Source organism: Heterodontus francisci, chromosome 5, assembly GCF_036365525.1.
Source record: "Heterodontus francisci isolate sHetFra1 chromosome 5, sHetFra1.hap1, whole genome shotgun sequence".
NCBI lineage: Eukaryota > Metazoa > Chordata > Chondrichthyes > Heterodontiformes > Heterodontidae > Heterodontus > Heterodontus francisci.
In genome coordinates, this window is record NC_090375.1 from 48,638,104 (window position 1) to 48,662,345 (window position 24,242).

The window sequence follows — 24,242 nt, forward strand, 5'->3', positions numbered from 1 at the left end:
AAGCTTCTTGAGTGTTGTAGGAGCTGCACCCATCCAGGCAAGTGGAGAGTATTCCATCACACTACTGACTTGTGCCTTGTAGATAGTGGACAAACATTGGGGAGTCAGGAGGTGAGTTGCTTGCCTTATGAGACGGTGGGGTTGCATGTCTGCCCACATCCCTGGCAAAACCCTAGTGAGTCTGTGCTGCAAATTTTCCATTGCTTTTAGTATCCTACCTAAAACTGCACACAATATTCCAACAGTAGCCCAAGATCATCTATCTACAAGTCAAATATTAAATTGTGCTGTGGGGGAGAGTTTAAACCCATTTGGTGAAGGAAGGGGAGCCAAAATGTAGCAACAGAGAGGAGAGACCAGGTGCATAGAATACTAGGAGGGGTAACAGAATAAGGAATAATACAGAAGGAGCAGAAATTAGATGGAGGAAAAAAGAAAAGATGACGAGCATTGTGTTGGAATGCCTGTGTGTTAATGCAATGAGTGTTACAAATAAGGTTGATGAGCTGCAGACACAAGTTGCCACCTGGAGTTATGCTATAGTGGCTATAATGGAGACCTGGTTTAAGCATGGACAGGAATGAGAAATAAACATTCCTGGCTATAATGTATTCAGGAGGGATAGGGAACATAAAAAAATGGAGGAGGTGGGGAAGTAGTATTGATCAAGGATAATGGGCTGGATTTTACCATCCCTCTGAAGATAGGCTGGGAGGCTGGAGGTGTTGTAAAATGGTGGCAGGGTGGGGGGGGGAAGGTGTGGCCTGAAGTCTTCCTGTTGCCACGGGATATTCTGAATGTTGGGAACAGTAGCGCCACAGCCACCCACCGACCGAGGGCAGGTAGCCAATTAAACCAATTAATAGTCTAATTAAGAGCCACTTCCTGCCCTGCCAGCATTTTACTGGTGTCGGGACGGGTCCCTGCCGTTGGTTCAGGTAGTCATCATGGCTCTATGGCTGGTGTTGTGTGTTGTATTTAGTAGCGTAACAGCGACATTCTGGAGAAAATCTCAGACTCAGGATAAGGTCAACTAAGAACTGTTTATTATTTACATAATACTATATACTCTCTCATCAAGCTTCCTAAGCTAGTATCCTTCATGCTGCTCTCTCTTGTCTCCAGCCTGACTTTTTTCTTATATGTTCAGGGATGTGGGCGTCGCTGGCTAGGCCATCATTCATTGCCCATTCCTAAATGCCCATGAGAAGATGGTGGTGAGCCACCTTCTTGAACCGCTGCAGTCTGTGTCAGGTAGGTACATCCACAGTGCTGATAGGGAGGGAGTTCCAGGATTTTGACCCAGCGACAGTGAAGGAGCGGCAATATAGTTCCAAGTGAAGATGGTGTATAGCCTGGAGGGGAACTTGCAGGTGGTGGTGTTCACATGTATCTGCTGCCCTTGGCCTTCTAGGTGGTAGAGGTTGCGAGTTTGGAAGGTGCTGTCGAATGTGAGAATGGCAGAATGTGAGAAAGAACTTTCTTACTCAACGAGTGGTAATGACCTGGAACTCGCTGCCCACAAGGGTGGTGAAAGCTGTGTCAGTCATTGATTTCAAAAGGAAATTGGATAAACACTTGAAGGAAATAAACTTGCAGGGCTACGGCGATCGAGCGGGACAGTGGGACTGACTGGATTGTTCAGTGGAGAGCTGGCATGGACTCGATGGGCCGAGTCGCCTCCTTCCATGCTGTAAATGATTCTATGTTTGCAGGATATTGTTTGTATATAATGCCCTACTAGTTCTGCTTACATAACACCAGGTATTGCAAGCCAAAAGTAATTCACTATTCAAAATGTTTTGATAATATTTAGGATGATACAAATCCAAGTGCCTCCTTCCTAAAAACCTTCAGATCGTTTCAGTTCTTAATAATTCTGCACTAACATTCACTGCATGCATTTGTTTTCAGCCAAGGTCGATTCATTTATCTTTTATGGTTTATGTCTGAGTGTCCACACATTGTCACCACCATGATTAAGTTAATAAACATACTTTCTAATTGCATCCTGAGCCATACAGATCAAGAAGATCCTAGTTTCAGTTCCTGGTTTGTGGTCAGATAGCTGTTCTCCACCTGGGCATTGTGGCTGGCGTCAATGGGATAGAGAATGAAAGAAGGACAGGGGGAATCATCCTCATAGCAAAATGCACTAGTGTGGATGTAATTCCTTCGCCTTTAGTTTTACTGAAAAGGCTGGTATGATTTCCCAATTTGTAGCAATGCCAATTTAACTTTATTGAAGAATTATTGACAGCAGAACTTTCATCTCCCAGATAAGAACACATTGACTGTAAGTGCGATGACCCCTGTGGTCAAATACCCTGCTCATACTCAGACTCAAAATTTCAAGGGGGTGGGAAACTTTCTGCTGCCATAACCACAGCAGGAGATCAGCAGAAATAGTATAGAGGGCTGAAAATGGCCAGCAATGCTGTTTCTCCAGAGGTTCTGCCAATCTCCTATTGAAGCTAGTGTAGTGGATTGGGATATCCACTACAGAAATTCAGGGCCTCAATCTTCAGGCTCACTTACAATAGTTACTCCTTAGCCTTCAGGAAAAGATGGGCAAGAAGAGGAAACACCATTTAAAAATCTCAGCAAACTTAGAGTCACCTCTTGGCCTCTCATCCCGGCAACACTATGTCCCAATTCTGCTTCTTCTCCCTTGGTTAGACATGCACCCATTGGCTAAGAAGGAATTTCAAACTTCACATACAGTTTCTCTAACTGCACTTTCACATCTGTTAACTGCCTATGTATATGTGAATGTCTTGAAACTCTTGTATGATGAATACGTATACAAGTGGCATTATGACTTTATATTTAACATGGCTTAAACGGATATGTAAACGTTGCAAATTATTTGGTGTTTGTGTGCATGTTTTGCAGGTACATATTGCCTATCTGTCAGGCACTACAGTGATATATCTCAGAGATTAGTGAAGCACTATCGGATATTCCGTTTGCCCAATATGTGGTATTATATCCAAGAACGCCTCACCTTCCAGTGTTTAGAAGATCTGGTAAACCACTATTGCGGTTAGTATCACAATAACTACCATTACACCTCTCCAAAGATCTAGAGATGCAGCTTTGAAATTTAATTCACTGCATGATAGAGGTGGGTTAGCCCACTGCCATTCCAAAATTACTCTGGGCCAGGTTTCAAAATCAGGCCAGAGATAAACATCTCTTCTCCATTTTAATACATTTTTCGGTAGGTGTCACGCAAAGGTACTAAAATATCCTCAGACTAAATAGAAAAATTAAGGAATTGGACTTCCTTTCTTTGGAAACATTGGCTCCAAAAATCTCTGATTGTTCCATAAGATTGAGGACACATTCAGGATGAGCAGATATTTGGGCCAGCGGAGATTTAGGCAGGACTCAGTCATGACAGCTCTCTGTCTAGGAGACTGCTGGGTGCCAACTTGCACAGGATGGAACTTCTGTCTGCCCCAACATGGTCTGTGATATCAGAGGTGGTGGGGCCAAGCAAGGAGCTTACCCACACCAGGAATTTCTTAGGGTGCCTCCTCCCTTCTGTTCAGCAATCTGGACCCAGAAGAATCTGGGATACAGATAAGCTTAAAGGTGGACCCCTGGCCTGAACGCCTGGACACTGCTGGTTTAGAAAGTAATATAGGATCCATTATCAAGAGGGCCAATTGGTCAAAAGCTAAAAAGAAACTTCTAAATCGGTGGCACCTGCTGACCTACAAACAACCTGCTAGTGCTGCATTTTCTGCCTCCCTCATCCCAGGGGGCACTCGGCGTGCACCCATACCGATACAGGAGCCCTCTGAAGATGAGATGATGCTACCCTGACCCTGGATACATTGGAAGAGTCAGAAGCAGATGGTAGTGCTTTCTATTCCACCACATTTACATCAGCAGTTGACCGAGGACCGTTGAGGCCATATTATTATGGGTCCTGGCACAAAGTCTTATTGTCTCATTATATTCATTAGCCTGTTATAAATTTGGATTAAAATTACCAATCATTATTACAGACACTTCAGAACTGATCCACCAAATGTCTCTTATTTCAGAAGTAGCAGATGGTCTGTGCTGTTTGCTGACCCATCCTTGCCTAGCTCAGCGCAGCATCGAACATCTTCCTGAGCAGCCTGTTATCCTACGTCGCAACCAGTTCAGCTGGAGGAATGTGAGAAGGTAATCGGACTAAAATATTCTATAGCATCTCTTCAGCAGAAAGCCTGAAATCTCAGATATTCATTTGGCCAAATATTCTATTCTAACAGAGATCACTACATTAACTGCAATTGCCCCATTTTAAAAAGGAACTCCCCTGAAATCAAACCAAACATGACATCTTGTGACATACATTCTCCTTCAATTCGAAGTCATAGGGCTGGATTTTACCAAGCCCTTGAGGTCGGGCTCCATAGCGGGTGGGGGGCTGAAAGATGGGGCCGGCAGCAGTTCACCAAGGAGGCCGATGTCAGGAGGCCTGGCCTGATTCACCCAGCAGTGGTGAGGCTCTATGGCAGCTCCCCACCACCACCGCTGGGCGACGGCACCTGGATTTCAATATTTAAATTAATGACATACATAAATTTAATTGAACTTACCTTCAATCTTCTGGGCCCGCTGCGATCTTTGATGTGGCGGCTGGCATTCCCACACCTTCAATTCCCTGTCCGGGGAAAGCTGGATTGACACTGGTGGGGAGGGGCTAGGAGTTAATATTTTCAGTGTGAGGGGGGAACGGGGTCAAATAAACATAATGGCTGTAGGAGATGGTGGCAAGAGGCGAACTTTAAACTTTGTGCACTCTTGGCTGGGGGTGGGGGTGAAGGTCAGATTTAAAAGGTAAGAGTTTTTGCAGGGGGAGAGGGCAAATAGTTAATGTAATTGTTATTGGGGGGTGGGAAAGGGGTGTTAAAAATTTATTTAATAAATTTTGGGGGAGTGTAGCTTTAAAAATTCAAATTGACCGGCAGTGCTGGCTGCCCTTTAAAAACGGCGCCAGCGCCTGCGCACAGGCAGATGATGCCATTGCCAGGGATAGACAGCCCGCCCCCTCCCCAAGATTGGCGGGGGTGGGGACAGGCCACCCCCAGCTATTTAAATGAGCCGCCGCGCGTGAGAGCTTGGCGGGTCTTTAACCTGTGACCGCCATTTCTTGAGCTCGCTGCCAAATTCGGTGGCGGCTCTTAAAATTCAGCCCATAGAGTCAGAGTCATAATGACACAGAAGGATGCCATTCAGCCCATCGAGTCCATGCCGGCTCTCGGTAGAATAATCCACTTTGTCCCAAATCCCATCGGCCTGTAAATTTATGTCCCTCAATTGCCTATCCAATTTCCTTTTGAAATTGTTCATTGTCTCTGCTTTCACTGTCTGTGGAGCGAGCCCCAGATCATTACCACTCGCTGCAAAAAAAATTCTTCTTCACAATCCGCTTGCATGTCCTGCCCAAAACCTTAAATCTGTGTCCGCTAGTCCTTGTACCAGCAGCTAATGGGAATAGCTTTTCTTTGTCTACCTTATCTAAACCGTCCTCATAATTTAACCCTCTTATAACTCTGGTCAATCTGCATTATACCCCTTCTAAGCCCAATATATCCTGCCTGAGGTGCAGTGTTCAAAACGGAATGCAGTTCTTCAGATGGGGCCTGACCAAGGTTGTATACAACTGAAACATAACCTCCTCAATTTTGAATTCAAGCCCTTTGAGATAATGGCCTACATTTCATTAGCCTTTTTAAATTATTTTTTGTACCTGTGCGCTAGCTTTTAGTGATTTGTGTAAATGGACACCTAAATCACATGGCTTCTCCACAGTTCCTGGTCTCTCACTATTAAGAAAACTCCCTCACATTGAACTCCAGCTGCTACAGTTTTACTCACTCGTGTAGTCTGGCTGCATTCCTTTGTAACTTCCTGCTTCCATCAATCAAGGAAGAAAAGTAATTGAGTGTGGCAAGTTCAGTCTATTGTGCATCTCCCTCCCTCTCCTCCAGTGGCACAGCCTATAGTCATCACGGAGTGTTTAGTCTAATGTGCATCTCCCTCCCTGTAGTGTTGTAGTGTTTTGAAATAAGAAATGGGAGCAGGAGTAGGCCAGTCAGCCCCTCAAGCCTGCCCCACCATTCAATAAGATCACGGCTGATCTGTCCCAGGCCTCAACTCCTCTTTCGGGCCTGCTCCGCATACCCCTTGATTCCCCGATATTTAAAAAATCTATCTACCTCCTCCTTAAATACATTTAGTGACCTAGCCTCCACAACTCTCTGAGGTAGAGAGTTGCAGAGATTCACTACCCTCTGAGAGAAATGTGTGCCTCCTTATTCTGTAACTATGTCCCCTAGTTCGAGATTCCCCCACCAGTGGAAACATATTCTCAACATCTATCCTGTCAAGCCCCCTTAAAATCTTATATGTTTCAATCAGATCACCCCTCATTCTTCTAAACTCCAATGAATAAAGGCCTAACCTGTTTAGTCGCTCTTGATAAGACAACCCCTTCATCCCAGGAATCAGCCGAGTGAACCTTTCTGAACTGCCTCCAATGCTGGTATATCCTTCCTTAAATACGGGGACCAAAACTGGATGCAGTACTCCAGGTATGGCCTCACCAACATCCTGTACAGTTGTAACAAGACTTCCCTATTTTTAAACTCTAACACCCTAGTAATAAAGGCCAAAATTCCATTTGCCTTTCTAATTACTTGCTGCACCTGCATGCTAACCTTTTGTGTTTCATTACAAGAACACCCAGATCCCTCTGTACTGCAGTATTTTGTAGGCTTTCTCCATCTAAATAATAATCTGCCTTTTTATTCTTCCTACCAAAGTGAATGACCTCACACTTTCCCACATTGAACTCCATCTGCCAAGTTTTTGCCCACTCACTTAACCTATCTATATCCCTTTGCAGATTCTTTGCATCCTCATCACAACATGCCTTCCCACCTATTTTTGTATCGTCAGCAAATTTGGATACACTACACTCTGTCCCTTCCTTGAAGTCATTGATATAGATAGTAAATAGTTGAGGCTCTAGGACCAATCCTTGTGGCACCCCACTAGTTCCGGCTTTCCAACCTGAAAAAGACCTATTGATCCCGACTCTGCCTTCTGTGTGTTAGCTAATCTTCAATCCATGTCAATACATTACCCCTAATACCCTGAGCTCTTATTTTGTGCAATAAACTTTTATATGCCTTCTGAAAATCCAAATACACTACATCTACCAGTTCCCCTTTATCCACTCTGCTTGTTATATCCTCAAAGAACTCTAACAAATTTATCAAACATGATTTCCCCGAAATTGCAATTGCATTGTGCTTTGTGTACACTTGTGGCTGCTTTAGAATACAAATGCTAGCAAAGGGAAAGTGAAACGAAAATAGAATAAAGAGGAATCCTTTATGTTCAATAGCTTGCTGCTGTCTCAGTCTTTGTCTCTCTGTCTCTGCCTTATACCTGATACTAAACTTGGCTAAACCTCAGTCCAGTCCCAAAAGAGATCACACTCCCCTCCTCCATTAGCGGCACAGACGACAGCCATCATACCCCAGAAATCTGGAATATATTCCATAAACTGCTCCACCTCCTCACATCTCTCTCAACCTTCATCAAAATCTTCTGAAGAAATGCATACCTGTTTGACCAAGCGTCTGGTCCCAATATCACTTTATGCGTCTCGGCGTCAAATTTTGTTTGATACTTACTTCTGCGAAGCATCTCAGTACATTCTACTGCATTAAAGGTACTATTATAAAGACAAGTTGTCATTGGATAATAGATGGTTGGCAATGGGTTACAAAACAAATGATAGACAGGAGGTAGTGAATTATCTATAGGTTCCTGAAGAGGGAATTGACTCATATTTCTTATGGTTTGGTTGGCAGGGCCGAGCTGCTGAACGATAACTCATCGTCCAGAGATGAAGACTTCCTTAGTTACGGGCTGCGGCACAGCATCGCATCCTACATGACCTTGTCACAACTAGATGACGACTCATTCAGCAGCAGCAAGAAGAAGAAGTGGCTCTCACCCATCGGATCCAGTGCTCAGAGCCGGCACAGCTGCCTCCTCACTACACCGCTGAGAGACCCGTACGAGGATAACTTTGAATAAGGCGCAGTCCATAGCAATTTGTGACATACTTGCACTTTAGCGAGTTGTTAAGTGTCATGCTACTGACTCTCACTCTTCCATCGCAAGTCAGACATTGGCAATCAGGGGAGACAGCTGGTCTCCATGTCTTTTCACTGATGGCTTGTTTCTTCTTGCAAAATCTGTATAATTCTGACAGATTTTTTGAACAGTTTTATTCACAGGAATCCAATCTTCTGCTATTTGAGTTGATGTACAATTGTTTACACATGACATAAGCCCATGTGTGCTTCCCCAACTCATACCCCAGCCTTACATTATTGCTTTGTATATATATTTAAATTACACAACAACATGCTTTTTCCACTTTGCATCCTTATTTGTGGAGGGGCCCCTGTTCAAAGGGAATAATTTAGTGGAATAATTAGTCCAATGCTGAAATTTTGTGTCTTGTATCTTTTTAATTTGTGTATTTATATGACTCACTCAATCGTTCAAACATTGTGCACTGTCATACAGAGTACAAAGGCCCTCAGCTGGGGCATACGAACATACATACAGACTGGGAGCAGGAGGAGGCCATTCAGCCCCTTGAGCTTGCTCCGCCATTTGATAAGGTCGTGGCTGATCTGATTGACTCTACTTTCCTGTAAACCCCCATACCCTTTGACGCCCTTGTCAATCAAGAATCTATCTAACTCAGCCTTAAAAATATTCAATGATCCAACCTCCACTGGGGAAGAAAATTCTAACAACCCTCTGAGAGAAAACATTTCTCTTCATTTCAGTCTTAAATGCAACACCCTTAATTTTTAAACGTGTCTCCTATTCTAGACTCCCTCACAAGGGGAAACATCCTCTCAGCATCCACCTTGTCAAGTTCCCTCAAAATCTTAAATGTTTCAATAAGATCACCTCTCATTCTTCGAAACTCCAATGGGTATAGGCCCAACCTGCTCAATCTTTCCTTGTAAGATAACCCCTTCATCCCAGGAATTAGTCAAGTGAACCTTCTCTGAACTGCTTCTAATGCAATTATATCCTTTCTTAGAGTAAGGAGACCAAAACTGTACACATTACTCCAGATGTAGTCTCACCAGTACCCTGTACAACTGTAGCAAAAGCTACTTACTTTTATATTCCATTTCCCTTGCAATAAATTACAACATTTCTTCCGAATCACTTGCTATATCTGCATACTATCTTTTTGTGACTCATGTACCAGGACACCCAGATCCCTCTGTACTGCAGGATTCTGCAATCTCTCTCCATTTAAATAATATACTGCTTTTCTATTCTTCCTATCAAAGTGGACAAGTTCACATTTCTCCACATTATACTCTATATACTAAATTTTATCCACTCACTTTAACCTACCTAAATCCATTTGCAGACTCCTTATATTCTCCGCACAACTTACTCTCCTACATATCTTTATGTCATCAGCAAATTTAGCAACCGTATATTCGGTCCCTTCATCCAAGTCACTTATATAGATTGTAAAGGGGAAGCGGTGGCGTGGTGGTAATGTCAATGTTAGTAATCCAGAGGCCCAAGCTAATGCTCTGGCCATGGGTTTGAATCCCACTCACTATGGCAGATGGTGAAATTTGAATTCAATTAATAAATCTGGAATTAGGAAGCTAGTCTAATGCTGACCATTATCGATTGTTGTAAAAACCCATCTGGTTCACTAATGTCCTTCAGGGAAAGAAATCTGCTGTCGGGCCTACATGTGACTCCAGACCCACAGCAATGCGGTTGACTCTTAAATGCCCTCTGAAATGGCCGAGCAAGCCATTCAGTTTCTCAAGGGCAATTAGGGATGGTCAATAAATGCTGACTTAACCAGCAACATCCACATCCCATGAATGAATAAAAAAAATTGTTGAGGCTTCAGCACTGATCCCTGTGGCACTCCTCTAGTTACAGCTTGCTGATCCAAAAATGACCCATCTATCCCTACTCTCTGCTTCCTGTTAGCTAACCAGTCCTTTATCCATGCTATTATATTACCCCCAAACCATGAGCTCGTATTTTGTGTAGTAATCTTTGATGTGTCATCTTATCAAATACCAGTTGTTGGAAGGAGGTTACTATAAATTTGGGACAGAAAAATCAGAAGTGCTTCTACAACTAATGTCTGTTTGGTGACAGTGGGTAGAGTTTGGGAGAATAATCAACCTTAAATTTTCTTGTTAACATGGAAGATCCTCGAGTGGGGGGGTGACTTCAAATCAGCAGTCCTGGATTTACCCTACCCAGGATAATGTTATTGTAGGCTCAGAAAGTTGCATCCCCAGCCCTGCAGTGTGCTTCCCCAGTTGTTCTGAAATTGTGTCACACGTCAGTGCTATTCCTAATTGATTCACTCTGAGATGCTTTTAGTAATTGATAATATTGCCGAGCACAGAGGAGAGCCTACTCAAGAAAATTCCTTGCTCTACAAATAGTGAAAGTAATTCAAGTTAGGACTTTCATTTTCTTCTAAAAGAAGGGAGTTACTTTGAGCAAAAAGTCTTTTCAGCATCTTCCTCCTTCACACCTACCTCTGTCAGTCTCTACCTCCAAAGCGGAAGCGATTTGTAGTGGTTATGTGTCCTTTGAATGCTCAATAAACATCAGATGGAAGCCCACCATGCCTTCACTGGTGCCAGTTGTGGTTTAAAGGGGCCAGCTGCCAGACCACCAACAACAAATGCAGGAACTCAGAGTCTAAAAGCCATACTTACCAGTGAGGGAAAGAGTATGTACTACCTCACGTTTCATTATAATCACTGAGGGCAGCCACGGAAACATCAACAAGAGCCACCAAAAATTGGTTGGGGTTAGTAGCAAGGCTTACAGGAACTCCAACTACCAACATGAGATCAGCTATCCCAGCCAGTTATAATACTTAAATATTTAAATGATTTGAGTTTTGGCACACACGCCTTCAATGTGAACCCACTTTTTTTAAAGTCTGAGCCCCTGCACCAAGCTCCAATCCAAAGAATGCACTGAAACACTCTGCACCACCTCCCACTGCCCCCATCCCCCACCTCTCCCCCAACAACCTGGTAACAGTCCCAGAATCCCTTGAATTTCCAGCTGTCAACTCTGGAAAATCAAAACAAATCCCCAGCTCCTTATTATAATACGATCCATAGGATTTAATCCAAAAGTCAGATGGGTTTTAAAAAGGTTGAATCCCTGGGACCAACCGTGTTCATTAACATTAAAACTACCAGTCACAGTGTTTGGGGTTCTCTCATTTTACAGAGTTCCTATTTATCAGTTGGAATGGAAATAATAAACAAATTCATCTTAATAAATACAAATTAAAACAACAGTCTACAGCAACACCACTCATTTACAACACTATCTTGCATAATTAATCTATAATTACACACATTGTACAGGACTCTACAGGGTTATACACTCAGAACAATCTCACTTAAATACTACCCATTAGTGCCATCCGCACTTCTTATATTTTTACTTTTCTTTAAGCCGAGGGGGGTAGTTTTAAACATTGCTGCTGTTGGATTGGCCACCTGCCACATACAGAAAATTGCAAACAATCTGATAGCTCCTGTTTTACGCTAAAATTGTCCCCACTTTACCTTTCTATCTCTCTAATCTCTCTGGGCCCTACATGAAATGCAGTTCAGATAGGGAGGGCTGACCTAGTGCAGGACTTCAACAAGCGGAGCTCCTCACCTGGTCATAGGGTAATGCACCATAACTTGGCAGGGGCAGCTCCTTCTTCCATCCAATTGGAAAATGCTCAGTTGTGACTGGCCCTGCCCAGAGTAGCATGGACATAATTGGGAACTCTGCAGCATGGAAGAGGTGAGGCATGCAGAGGAGTGACCTGAAGCAAAAAACTGTCTGCTTCAAATATGCTGCATCACATCAAAGTGTTCCAATCCAAGTGTCAAATAAACCACAGTTACACCAAGGTGACAGAAACTCAGTACAGCCAAAAAGAAATGTGGGAGGGCAATTTTCTTTGAGCCACTCCTGCTCAGCTGCCATAACTCTGTTGGAGTGCAGTGCAGGCTCTATTTACATGAGACTACAGGGTTTCCGCTGCACATCCAGCGAAGCTACAGTAACATAGAGGGAGCAGTCCTGAGCAAATTCCCAGCCTTGATATTTTTCCTCCTTTCTGCAATAGAGACATTCCCAGACTGGGGTCTTGGAGTGCCAGCCATCTCGATGCATGTCACAGGAATTATTTTTTGTTCCCACAATAAAAGTGCCATTTTAAGCAGTAGATTATTTCCTCTTCATCAAAACTCCAACAAGATTGTCTCTTACCAGTAGCATGACTCTTTTGAAAAGTCTGGTGCTGGATGCAGCGATGAGGTTCATGCTGGTGATGTCAGCGCCAACGCGGTCCGCAACGATCGTGATTCGAGACGGAGATCCTCCAAAGTGACCAATGTTTCTCTGCAGCCAGTGTAACACGGCCATCTGATCCAACAGGCCCCAGTTGCCACTGGTCATATCAGTGTCTGCCAGGAGAAAGAAATCTCCTTAGACAGCACCTTCTAAAACTGCAACCACTACTACCTAGAAGAACAAGGGCAGCAGATGCATGGGAACACCACCACCTGCAAGTTCCCCTCCAAGCCACACACCATCCTGACTTGGAACTATATTGCCATTCCTTCAGTGTCGCTGGGTCAAAATCCTGGAACTCCCTTTCTAACAGCACTGTTGGTGTACCTACACCACATTGACTGCAGTGGTTTAAGAGGGCAGCTCACAACCACCTTTTCAAGGGCAATTAGGGATGGGCAATAAATGCTGTCCTAGCCAGTGATGCCCACATCCTATGAATGAATTTAAAAAAAAATCTTTCACCCCACCAAAGTTTTAGTTCCACTTCCCCTTCCAAAGCTGCTGACTCGTGCTGCGGTACAGTTCCATGGAAAGTGGAAGGCCTCCAAACTAACAACAGCTTTTCACAGCATCCCATCATTCACCCTCCATAAACTTCTGTCCATCCAAAATTGTGATGCCTGCATCCTGACTCGCATCAAGTCCCATTCACCCATCACGTAAGTGCTCTATGACCTATATTGCGTCTTGGTCCATCAACACTATGGTTTTAAAATTCTCATCCTCATATTTAAATCCCTCCATGGCCTCCTCCTTCCCTACCTCTGTAACCTCCTCCAGCCCTACAGCTACGATGTTGAGTTCGCACTGGAGGAATGAGGCATTCCATGATGAAATTTCTGCCGTTTTAGGACTATTGTGGGGATATTCTTCACTGATTATATTCTACACATTTGCACTGCCATTGCAGACCTTTATGCCACAGGAGCACGTATGGGGAATTTGAGCAATGGGTCAGTTCAGTCAATTTTTGGCTCCGAGGATTTTCTAACCATGCATTTCAATGGTTACAAAAATTGCACAGGGTTGAAAATTGGGCCACCCGAATCATCAAGCCAGATTCCCAATGTGCATTCCTATCCTGTGAAGCTCTGCACCAGGAGCAGTAAGATGTAAAGTTCACAAAAGAATGTGAAGGTTCAGTGCTTCACCCAGGCCTCAGTCACAATTTACCAACTTAGCTTACCGTCACTCAGAAATCCAAACACTCCAACCCGATAACTGGCTGTCACAACAAGGATGTTTCCAATAGATGCCAGGTAGGATCCGTCAATGTTTGTCTGTCTCTCTCCTCTGTAATCTGCGGCACTGTTGTGGAAGAAGACCAGTACAGAGATGTTTCCAACCTATCATACAACAAAATTCAGGATTAACAATGAGGCAAGAAAACACAGCCACAGTTCATTTATTTATATCGGTTTTATCATCCATTTTTTCCCACTATAGAAACAGCGAGGAAGGAGGTTTCACAAGTGCTGATAGTACTCCATTACCCTCTTACTCTTCATGCGTGTGCCTTCTTGATTGACATTCGGAGAAACGTATCCTCTTCCCTGCTTGCCAGATCATTTTTACCCACGTAATCATGTTAATATGGGCTGGCAAATGTAAAAGTAGAAAATTAAGGCCATCGAATCTACAAACCATATGACCTGATGTGGAAGGTACTGTCCCCATGCGGGCATCCCACTATTCTAAATCCATAAAAGATAGGTACATGTTTTCAGAGTACAGGTCTTGGGACTCCTATATATGTTGAGTAACGCTTCAGGAGTTTAACTAGCTAAAACTGTGAAGCCTACACCAGCTGAGAATATCGATGTGCACTTTTGGGCCATCTACATGCCACCATTTGACGGCATGGTACAAAGATATGGAGGTCGTTTTTTTAACTCCTGGTAGGAACCTATCCTAGTAAGCAGCCAGCCTGTCCAATAGCCTTTCCTGCCTGAAGCTTCCTCACGTCTCTGCCAAACACTTCCGATCCATACCTTGTGCCAGGGACATAGAGTCATAGAGTTATACAACACGGAAACAGGCCCTTCGGCCCATCGTGTCCATGCCAGCCATCAAGCACCATGCTATTCTAATCCCATTTTCCAGCATTTGGCCCATATGCTATGGCGTTTCAAGTGCTCATCTAAGTACTTCTCAAACGTTGTGAGGGTTCCTGCCTCTACCATCTCTTCAGGCAGTGCGTTCCAGATTCCAATCACACTCTGGGTGAAAAACTTTTTCCTCAAATCCCCTCTAAGCCTCCTGCCCCTTAATTTAAATCTATGCCCCCGGTTATTGACCCCTCTGCTCAGGGAAAATCTTCTTCCTATCTAACCTATCAATGCCCCTCAGAATCTTGTACACCTCAATCATGCCCCACTTCAGCCTTCTCTGCTCTAAGGAAAACAACCCTAGCCTTTCCAGTCTCTCTTCATAGCTGAAATGCTCCAGCCCAGGCAACATCCTGGTGAATCTCCTCTGCACCCTCTCCAGTACAATCATATCGGGCGGCACAGTGGTGCAGTGGTTAGCACCACAGCCTCACAGCTCCAGCGACCTGGGTTCAATTCTGGGTACTGCCTGTGTGGAGTTTGCAAGTTCTCCCTGTGTCTGCGTGGGTTTCCTCCGGGTGCTCCGGTTTCCTCCCACATGCCAAAGACTTGCAAGTTGATAGGTTAATTGGCCATTGTAAATTGCCCCTAGTATAGGTAGGTGGTAGGGAAATATAGGGACAGGTGGGGATGTGGTAGGAATATGGGATTAGTGTAGGATTAGTATAAATGGGTGGTTGATGGTCGGCACAGACTCGGTGGGCCGAAGGGCCTGTTTCAGTGCTGTATCTCTAAAACTAAAAAAAATCTCTCTGCCTGTCAATACTCCTAAGGGTTCTGCCATTTACTGTATACCTCCCACCTGGATTAGACCTTCCAAAATGCATTACCTCACATTTTTCCGGATTAAACTCCATCTGCCATTTCTCCGCCCAAGTCGCCAACCGATCTATATCCTGCTGTATCCTCTGACAATCCTCATCATTATCCGCAACTCCACCGACCTTTGTGTCGTCCGCAAACTTACTAATCAGACCAGCTACATTTTCCTCCAAATCATTTATATATACTACAAAAAACAAAGGTCCCAGCACTGATCCCTGCGAAACACCACTAGTCACATCCCTCCATTCAGAAAAACTATCCTCCACTGATACCCTCTGTCTTCTATGACCGAGCCAGTTCTGTATCCATCTTGCCAGCTCACCTCTGATCCTGTGTGACTTCACCTTTTGTACCAGTCTGCCATGCGGGACCTTGTCAAAGGCTTTACTAAAGTCCATATAGACAACATCCACCGCCCTTCCCTCATCAATCATCTTTGTCACTTCCTCAAAAAACTCAATCAAATTAGTAAGACATGACCTCCCCTTCACAAAACCATGCTGTAGGTAGATGGTAGCAGAATTGAGGGGATGTGGTAGGGAATATGGGATTAATGTAGGATTAGTATAAATGGGTGGCTGATGGTTGGCACAGACTCGGTGGGCCAAAGGGCCTCTTTCAGTGCTGTATCACTCTATGACATCCTTCCTACTGTGTGGTGCCCAGAACTGTACACAGTACTCTAGCTGTGGCCTAACTAGCATTTTATACAGCTCCATCATAACCTCCGTGCTCTTATATTCTATGCCTCGCCTGATAAAGGCAAGTATCCCATATGCCTTCCTAACCAGCTTATCTACCTGTGCTGCTGCATTCAGTGATCTATGGACAAGTACGCCAAGGTCCCTCTGACCTTCTGTACTTCCTAGGTTCCTACCATCCATTATATATTCAACGTGGATCACCAGCAATGCTGGGCAGCTGCCTCTAGCCAACTTTCCACTCATTTTGCTACCTTTCTGAATCTTGCTGGCTGATTGTTAGGCCGCCTTTCTGCCAAAATCAACCCCTAAGTCTTCAATGGGCAGCATACAGATGAGGAAGTGAATGGAAACAAGATTAGATCTTTGGGGACTCTAATCATGCAAGGATCAGAAGAGAAGCAAATACTGGAGATGCTTTAGCTATGATTGAATGTGTAAACTCAGGTGAGGGCAGTCCCACTGTGTTGGACAACAGAAGAGAGGTTTTGGAGAAGGATGGTGCAGTCGGCCATGTCAAAGGCTGCACAGAGATCAAAGGAGGGATAATGCACCATGGTCACAGTCACAAAGCGTGCCATTTATGATATTAGTTCAGGCCTTTTCAGTGTTGTAGCAGGGCTATAAACTTGATTGGAGAAATTCAAATATAGAGTTGCAGGAAAGATAGGTACTGATTTTGGAAGATGACAGCACAAGCGAGGACTTTGGAGAGGAAAGGGAGGTTGGAGGTCGGGTGGTAGTTTGCAAGGACAGAATGATCAAGTGTGGATTTTTGGATGAGGAGATACAATAGTTTCCGCAAAGAGATTTGATGTATGGTAAGTGGACCTAGATTGTGTTCCTGTATTATAAATGTGAAACATAAGCTGAATTCCCCACCTTATCACCATAAGACCAGACAATTACATTCCCTGAAGCATTTAAGAGATAAAAAATACCCTGATCCTTTATGTCTCCTATGCCACACTCCATTACCCAGTAAATATGTTTGTCCCAGCTCTTGTAGCTAACACCCCTTACCAGTTGCACTGGCCTCCATATTAATTGGCCCAACCTGCCACTCAGTTGTATCAAACCACTCCAAGGAACCAACAGTTCAAGAAGAAGGGCCACGATCACCTTCTCAGGACAACTAAGGATGGGCAGTAAATTCATTCCAAGAATGAATAAACAAAATGTATCAATACTTTTTCCACAGTCAAGAAAGTCTTGATTGTAGGCTAATAATGTTACTCTAGTACTTGCCACCAGGAAGGGAATAAAAGAAGAGCAAGGGCAACCCTGCTGCCCTGTGGAGAAGAGTTTGGTGTTTCTCATGCTGACAGAAGTGAGATTCCTAACTCAGTCTGCGAGCGCAGATCATTGTCCCACCATTACACAACGCAGGACACCAACAGTAGCACAAAGACCAGCTTGAGGGAGTACAGCTTCTACAGAGTACTTAGCAAGGGAATTTGGTGAGTGAGGGAATTCTAAGTGTTTTATTTATTTTATTTTTATTTACTAATTTAGAGATACAGCACTGAAACAGGCCCTTTGGCCCACCAAGTCTGTGCCGACCATCAACCACCCATTTATACTAATCCTACACTAAGCCCATATTCCTACCACATCCCCATCTTCCCTATATTCCCTACCACCTACCTATACTAGGGGAAATTTATAATGGCCAATTTACCTATCAACCTGCAAATCATTGGCTGTGGGAGGAAACCGGAGCACCTGGCGAAAACCCACACGGTCACAGGGAGAACTTGCAAACTCCGCACAGGCAGTACCCAGAATTGAACATGGGTCGCTGGAGCTGTGAAGCTGCTGTGCTAACCATTGCGTCACTGTGCCACCCAAAATCGTTTAAGGGTTGATCTCTTTCTAAAATCTAGTCGAGTTTTATATTTAGCATTTAATTTAACTGTAAACTTAACTTGTAGTTTTTTTCACAATGTTAGTGGTAAACAAACTGCCTGCTAGTGGCAGCTGCACAGTTAATTAGGTGCCTAGTTAGAACTGGTTACCTGGTCAGCAGGGGCTGACTCAAGTTTTTGGAATTCTCATTAGTATGAATAAAGGAGGCTTTTGGTAACGTATGGAATAAGTAGCATGGAGGCCAGCTCAATGGAGTACAGCTTCTACAGAGTATTTATCTTGGGAATTTGGTGAGTGAGGGAAGTTGGAAGTTGGTGCAGTGAGGGATGAGGTGCTGTTCTGATCTTTTACAAAACAAGGAGCGGTCTGAGCAAGGGAGAGAGACAGCGAGACCTGAGAGCTGAGATCTAGAGGCATTAATTAGGTGAGCAGGTAGGTGATTGGTGAGTTTTATGGATTTTTTTTCTTCTTCTCTAAACTAGGGCAGTAGCTTAAACTAGGACCAGGGAGATATAAATATTGTATTAGATTTATAGCTTAACTAGCTAAACTATTTAACATAACTAAATAATCATTGAGTGATATTTCAAAACATGAAACCCTAGTTAGTTAAATAAAATACAATGGAGATAGCAGGGCAGGTGATATGTTGCAACTGTAGCATGTGAGAGCTGGTGGACACCAGTGTGATCCACAGCAACCACATCTGCAGTAAGTGTCTGCATCTTGAGGAACTTTGGCTCAGACTTGATGAGTTGGAGTCCAAAATTCAGACACTGCGATGCATCAGGGAGGGGGAAAGTCATCTGGATGCTTTGTTCCAAAAGGTAGTCATACTGTGGAACCTGAGGTGAGCCACCCTCGGACAAGGAGTGTGGGTTTGCCTGGTCAGTATATTTCTCACACTAACTGTTCCTTAGGAATGTGTCATGTCTGGGTGATGAGATAAGAAGAGTGTTGTTGAAGCATAATGTCTCTTTCTGTTATTGTGCTGTACCAGATGCAAGGCAAATGGTGAGATAGATATGTAAACGAAGGATTGAAAATTACTGTATCTTATTCGTTTAGAGCAAAAACTGAATTGTAATATTATTGGTGCTTTAGAATGCAAATTAAGGATTGAACTATTGTTGTAAGATTATTGGTTGCAGAATAGTATAATTGCCATTGTTTTACTGAAATTCTTCAGAACATCGCACTGAATCTCAATGTGAGCTCTACTGTGTTTGTTCTCCTTGTGCACAAGTTAATAAAGTAGGTTGCGAGTACTCGCCGTGCCAAGTCTGTTTATTTTACTAGTTTCTTCGACAGTTTCTTGGAGGTTCCACTGAGATGACGAACCCCCGGAGTGTTAGCACGGGAGAATAGCGTGGTGCCTCGCAGGTCAACAGCTCGATGACTGCGGCCGCCTGATTTCGGCATGACAAGGTTTTGACCGAGGAAACGCACACGCTCACCCGTGTAACACTACTGGGGTAGGTCAGAAGTTTAGGGAGGTTAGAGTCCCCCTCGGGGTTAGAGTCCCCAGAAGTTTGCGGGAGGTTTGAGTCCCCCTTGGGGTTCGAGGCCCCGGCCTGACGTCAGATGTTGAGGGAGGTTAGAGTCCCCCGCCGAGGGTGGATAGAGTCCCCCTCGGGGTTAGAGTCCCCATCTGGATCCGGAGAAATTTGAGGGTGGTTAGAGGCCCCCTCGGAGGGTGGTTAGAGGCCCCCTCGGGGTTAGAGGCCCCCTCGGGGTTAGAGGCCCCGTCAGAACCAGGTCGTCGAGATTGGTAGGTAATTTGGAAGCCGGCCGGCAAGGTAATGTCTGATTAGCCTTTGTTGTAATTATGGGAAATTCGTTAACAAAGAGGACTGGGGTCCCCCCCAAGGGAACACCTAATGCATATCTGTAGATACATTATGGGCCCGAAAGCATTTTATATGTCCCGAGATGGGTGAAGTGGACGCAGGGTAGGGAAAAGATGTTCCCGCCCGACGGTACCTTTAATAAGGACCGAATGCAGAAGTGCTTAGATGAGTCGCGGAAGAAGAGTCAGGAAAGTGCACGAAGGTCTGAGGAAGTGAGACAGGCACCCAAAGCCAGGATCCTGGTCGCACAAACACAAAATGGGCCGCTCCTAAGAAGTCTGAACCTCCTGTTGAGCAGGAGGAGGAAATTTCAAGTGAGTAAAAACAAGTTACTGTGTCTTTTGATTCGAATGTGTGAATGTTGGAAGCTTCCATGAATTGAATGTCCCTGGAATGTACAGCTTGTGTTCTGTACAGCTTGTGTTCTGTAGGACTGACTGTCGTTAACTCTTTGTTGTCTGGCCTTAATGATGAAGGAATGAGTCTGTTATTTTTTCTATTTTCACACATGTATATTTTGTGGGAACCTATTTTGGTTGTGAATTAGTTGATTCTTGACATCGGGACAGGGAATTTGACAGATTTTGGTACTTTGAATTCATAACCCATTACAGGAATCAATTTTCTAAATTGTTTGGAATTGAATGGATGTGAAAAGTGATTGTTGAGTGTATTAATTTCAATTTAAGATTGTGCACCCAGGAATGGGATATAAAATTGAATTATATTTTAAGTTAAAATTTTATTTTGATTTTAAAAGTTGGTTTTGCAACTGTGAAAAGGCAATGAACAATTTTGTAAGAGATAAGCTTCAGCCTTGAAGGTCTGAAGATGTTTGGCAGAAATCCAATTTGAAGTTTAAAAACACTGCTTTAATTGGAGTTCCAGTTTAAAATCTGTTCTAGATTTTTTTTGGAGTTTAAATTAAAGACATTTTTTACTGACTGTTTTAAGTAGCAAATGTCAGGAATTGGATATTGGTTTAAGGGAGAGAAGGATAAACAAAGGAGATATAGGAAAGATTCTGTCTGTTTAAAGTTTGTGTAAGGAGTTGGTGTTAAATCTTTTGTGTTAAGAATATTAAATAACTTTTTCTTTAGTTTTTGGTTTTATTACAGGCGCCTGAAGAACGAAAAGAAAAATTACGTAATTTATATATCTTTTTTAAAAAAGCACGTGCTATTCTGTTCTGTGTGTAGTTAATAAGTATTATAAGTTAATAAGTCTGAGTTAAGTTTATACGATTAAGGTTAATTGACCTGTTAAGTTGAAAAAAAAACCTGGAAATTTCATTTATGACCACAATGAACTTTCAAGTTTAGCATGTCAAGTTTTGGGGGAGTCTTAAGTTCCAGACATAAGACTCACTCATATTACATTGGCCATTTTGATTTTTAAATATTTATTGCAGTGAATTGGAATTTGGAATCATCTTTGTTATATAAAAAAAATCTTTGGATTAGAAACCTCTTACAAAAGATGCTAAAAAATTTGGAAACAATTGGAGTTTAATCTAAAATGCTGTCTTTCCTGATGGAGATGCTTTCCTTTGAAGTTGATAATGTTACAAATGATTTTGTTGTTTTCCAACCCTAAGGATACCAAAAGTATTGAAAAAAAAATAGATTAAAATGGAGTGTAGTTCTTTTCGATCAGAGAAGAAAAGGTTTTGTAAAGTGACGCAGCTGAGATTTTGCTCCGCCCCCTTGGAGACAAAAAAAACCCTGCTGCAGCGACTGTTTTTCCATTTAATCCACCACACAATTTTGCATTGCTGAGATTAAAATTTATATATAATGGACATTATTCAATCTTAAATTTCTAAATTGACAGATAAAATTGGACAAATTAACCCATTGGGCTCAGGGGCAGAGCCACAATGGACTCTTTGTGTTTTTTTTAAGCAGGTGACAGCAGGTTCCAAGGCCACATGAGAACTGATGCTACAGCAAGAGATCCAGCAGCTTTAAGAATTTAAAAACTTAATTGCAGACATCAAATGTCACAGCATCTTTATCAATGAGACAAAGTGCTTGAGAAGGAGAGATAGTTGCAAGCACTTCTGTCTTTAATGTAACAAATGCAATACCACCAAGTCTGGGCATAAGAAATTGGAATCGATAAACACAATTTCATTGATATGAGTGGTCATTTAAAGCACTCAAAGGGAAATTTATCTGATATTTAAGAGGACAATCAAAGTTTTAGAAAATAAAAAAACAAAACAGTCTAAGTGGTTTAGTGTGTTGGATATTAGCAATGGGTTCTGGTCCATACTGCTGGCACAAGAGTGTCAATATAAATTTGCGTTTGCGTTCCAGGGACAACAGGACGTGTCGCTCCCAGGGATTTCATAATAGTCCGTCAATATTCCACCAACGGTTGGCAAAAGGGTTAAGTCCTTTCTCCCGATCAGAATGTTTGATCCAATATGTGGATGACCTACTGGAGGAGCTCCTTCAACTCCTTTGGAAGGTTGGAGTGAAAGTTAACCCGGAAAAGGCACAGAAGTGGTGTAGCTAAAGGAGGACAGGATCTGACAAAAACAGTGACAGGACTGGTGAGAGTACGGGAAGGTTATGCTCATATCATAGAAAAGGTAAAGGAGGTCCACGACATTTCAAATAATGAAAGTGTTTGTAGTACATATGGTCCGTGGATGTTAGAACAAACGAAGGAAAAGTGGAGGCAAATTGATGCAGGACAGGTGCCAGTTTGGATAAATTACACCCAGCTGGAAGACTTAGTTAGTCACACAAATGATAAAATTACCAGGTGCCAACTCAGAAAACTTAAGGTATGGAAAGGTCAGGAATGTGTAAATACAGGATCTATGAGTATTGGAGTAGTGTTGGGAATACCTGTAATTCTGAGAGATAAGTTAGGGATGCAATTACATGAAGTAGAAAATATAGGGGTGATAAGGGGAAAAGATTACATAAAATACCATGATATTTTACCCTAAGTTATGGAAATTGGAAAAGAGGTAGTTGGAACAACATTGTCTGAGTGTAGTCTGGAAAACCAGGTGGTCATATGTCCTCATCCTATATATAAAACGGCAGAATCAAAATGTGGGTTTAATGCCACTGTAAATTGCACCATGGAGACTAGGAAAGCATCATCAGGGCTAACCCATGTGGCCTATATGGGAAAGGGGAGATATTGCTTAACCACCACAACGAAGGAGTACCAGTATGGACATAACCGGACTTGTCCGGTGAGCAACAGTAAGTTTTGTTTCAACCCACAAATACCAACCAGAGTGGGGAAGATGGAGTTGGTAGACATACAAAAACGAAAGACAGAAAGTATTAAGGCGGGTTTGACAAATTACCTCCGGGAATATAAATATACTATTCAGCCATTGCCCACACGCTTGGGTAAAGAGAGACAGCAGCTAGAAGCCATTGGTGTAGTGTACTACAATCTGGAACAACAGTTGAAGAAGCTACAAGATGAGATTGATGAGACAAACGATTCTACCTGGTGGGAGGACTTATGGAACCGGGGGTTAAACGTGCAGATGCACTCCTGGTTTAGAATTATCTCCCATGTCCTGATAGTGGTTTTGGTTATATGTGACATATTTAATTTGGAAACTTAAGAAATTAATTAGGCGATGTGAGAGGATGTATGAATACAGGATGGACAGCTACCTTAAAGACAATCAGTGTTCAAACTTGCTCTATAAAAGATAGACAATTAGTTATGCCACACAAGGGTGATTGTATAACCTATTCGTATATACTTAAAATGAATTAATGAATGGTCAACTTGCTCCAAGAATGAAATTGCGGCTGTATTATGTTTGCACAATTGATTATGTAATGGTGATGATACAAATGTATGGGATACAACTATGTGCTGCTATTACTGTAGCCAAGTTACTGTTACGTGAATATGTACCTAGGTTTGGAATCCCTGAAATCATATCTAGTGACAATGGCCCTTAACTTCTTGCTTGCTGTGCAGCTCATCCTGTACGTTGTAATCCAACTCTTCCTCTGTTGCATCCACTCCATTTGCCGGTCACAGAATCTCCAGGGTCCTGGTGGCAGTCCAACAACCAATCTCCTCCCTCTCCTCAAGAACCATGACCCCACTAAGGATGAAGCCCAGCGGCTAGCAAACATAGAACTTGAGTGAGGACTGGAAGTTGTCCTTTCAGGACAAAAGGGGGGAAGTGTGGAACCTGAGGTGAGCCATCCTTGGACAAGGGGTGTGGGTTTGCCTGGTCAGTATATTTCTCACACTAACTGTTCCTTAGGAATGTGTCATGTCTGGGTGATGAGATAAGAAGAGTGTTGTTGAAGCATAATGTCTCTTTCTGTTATTGTGCTGTACCAAATGCAAGGCCAATTGTCAGATAGATATGTAAACGAAGGATTGAAAATTAC

The 24,242-nt window shown here is 43.1% G+C and overlaps 2 protein-coding genes across 5 annotated transcripts in view; one reads left to right on the top strand and one right to left on the bottom strand.

The window, feature by feature from the left end:
• sla1a (Src like adaptor 1a) overlaps positions 1-12,352 on the top strand; it is a 58,035-nt gene extending 45,683 nt beyond the window's left edge. For all 4 annotated transcript variants that reach the window (XM_068031399.1, XM_068031401.1, XM_068031402.1 and 1 more), the window contains 3 exons: positions 2,896-3,045; positions 4,059-4,182; positions 7,890-12,352. In XM_068031399.1, coding sequence (XP_067887500.1) covers positions 2,896-3,045; positions 4,059-4,182; positions 7,890-8,118 — 503 coding nt within the window. In that variant the 3' untranslated portion in view covers positions 8,119-12,352. The remainder of the gene's footprint in view (positions 1-2,895; positions 3,046-4,058; positions 4,183-7,889) is intronic.
• Positions 1-24,242, bottom strand: part of tg (thyroglobulin) — a 532,338-nt gene that overhangs the window by 252,095 nt on the left and 256,001 nt on the right. The window contains exons 47-48 of the mRNA XM_068032631.1: positions 13,676-13,835; positions 12,403-12,599 (exon numbers count right to left, since the gene is read on the bottom strand). Coding sequence (XP_067888732.1) covers positions 12,403-12,599; positions 13,676-13,835 — 357 coding nt within the window. The remainder of the gene's footprint in view (positions 1-12,402; positions 12,600-13,675; positions 13,836-24,242) is intronic.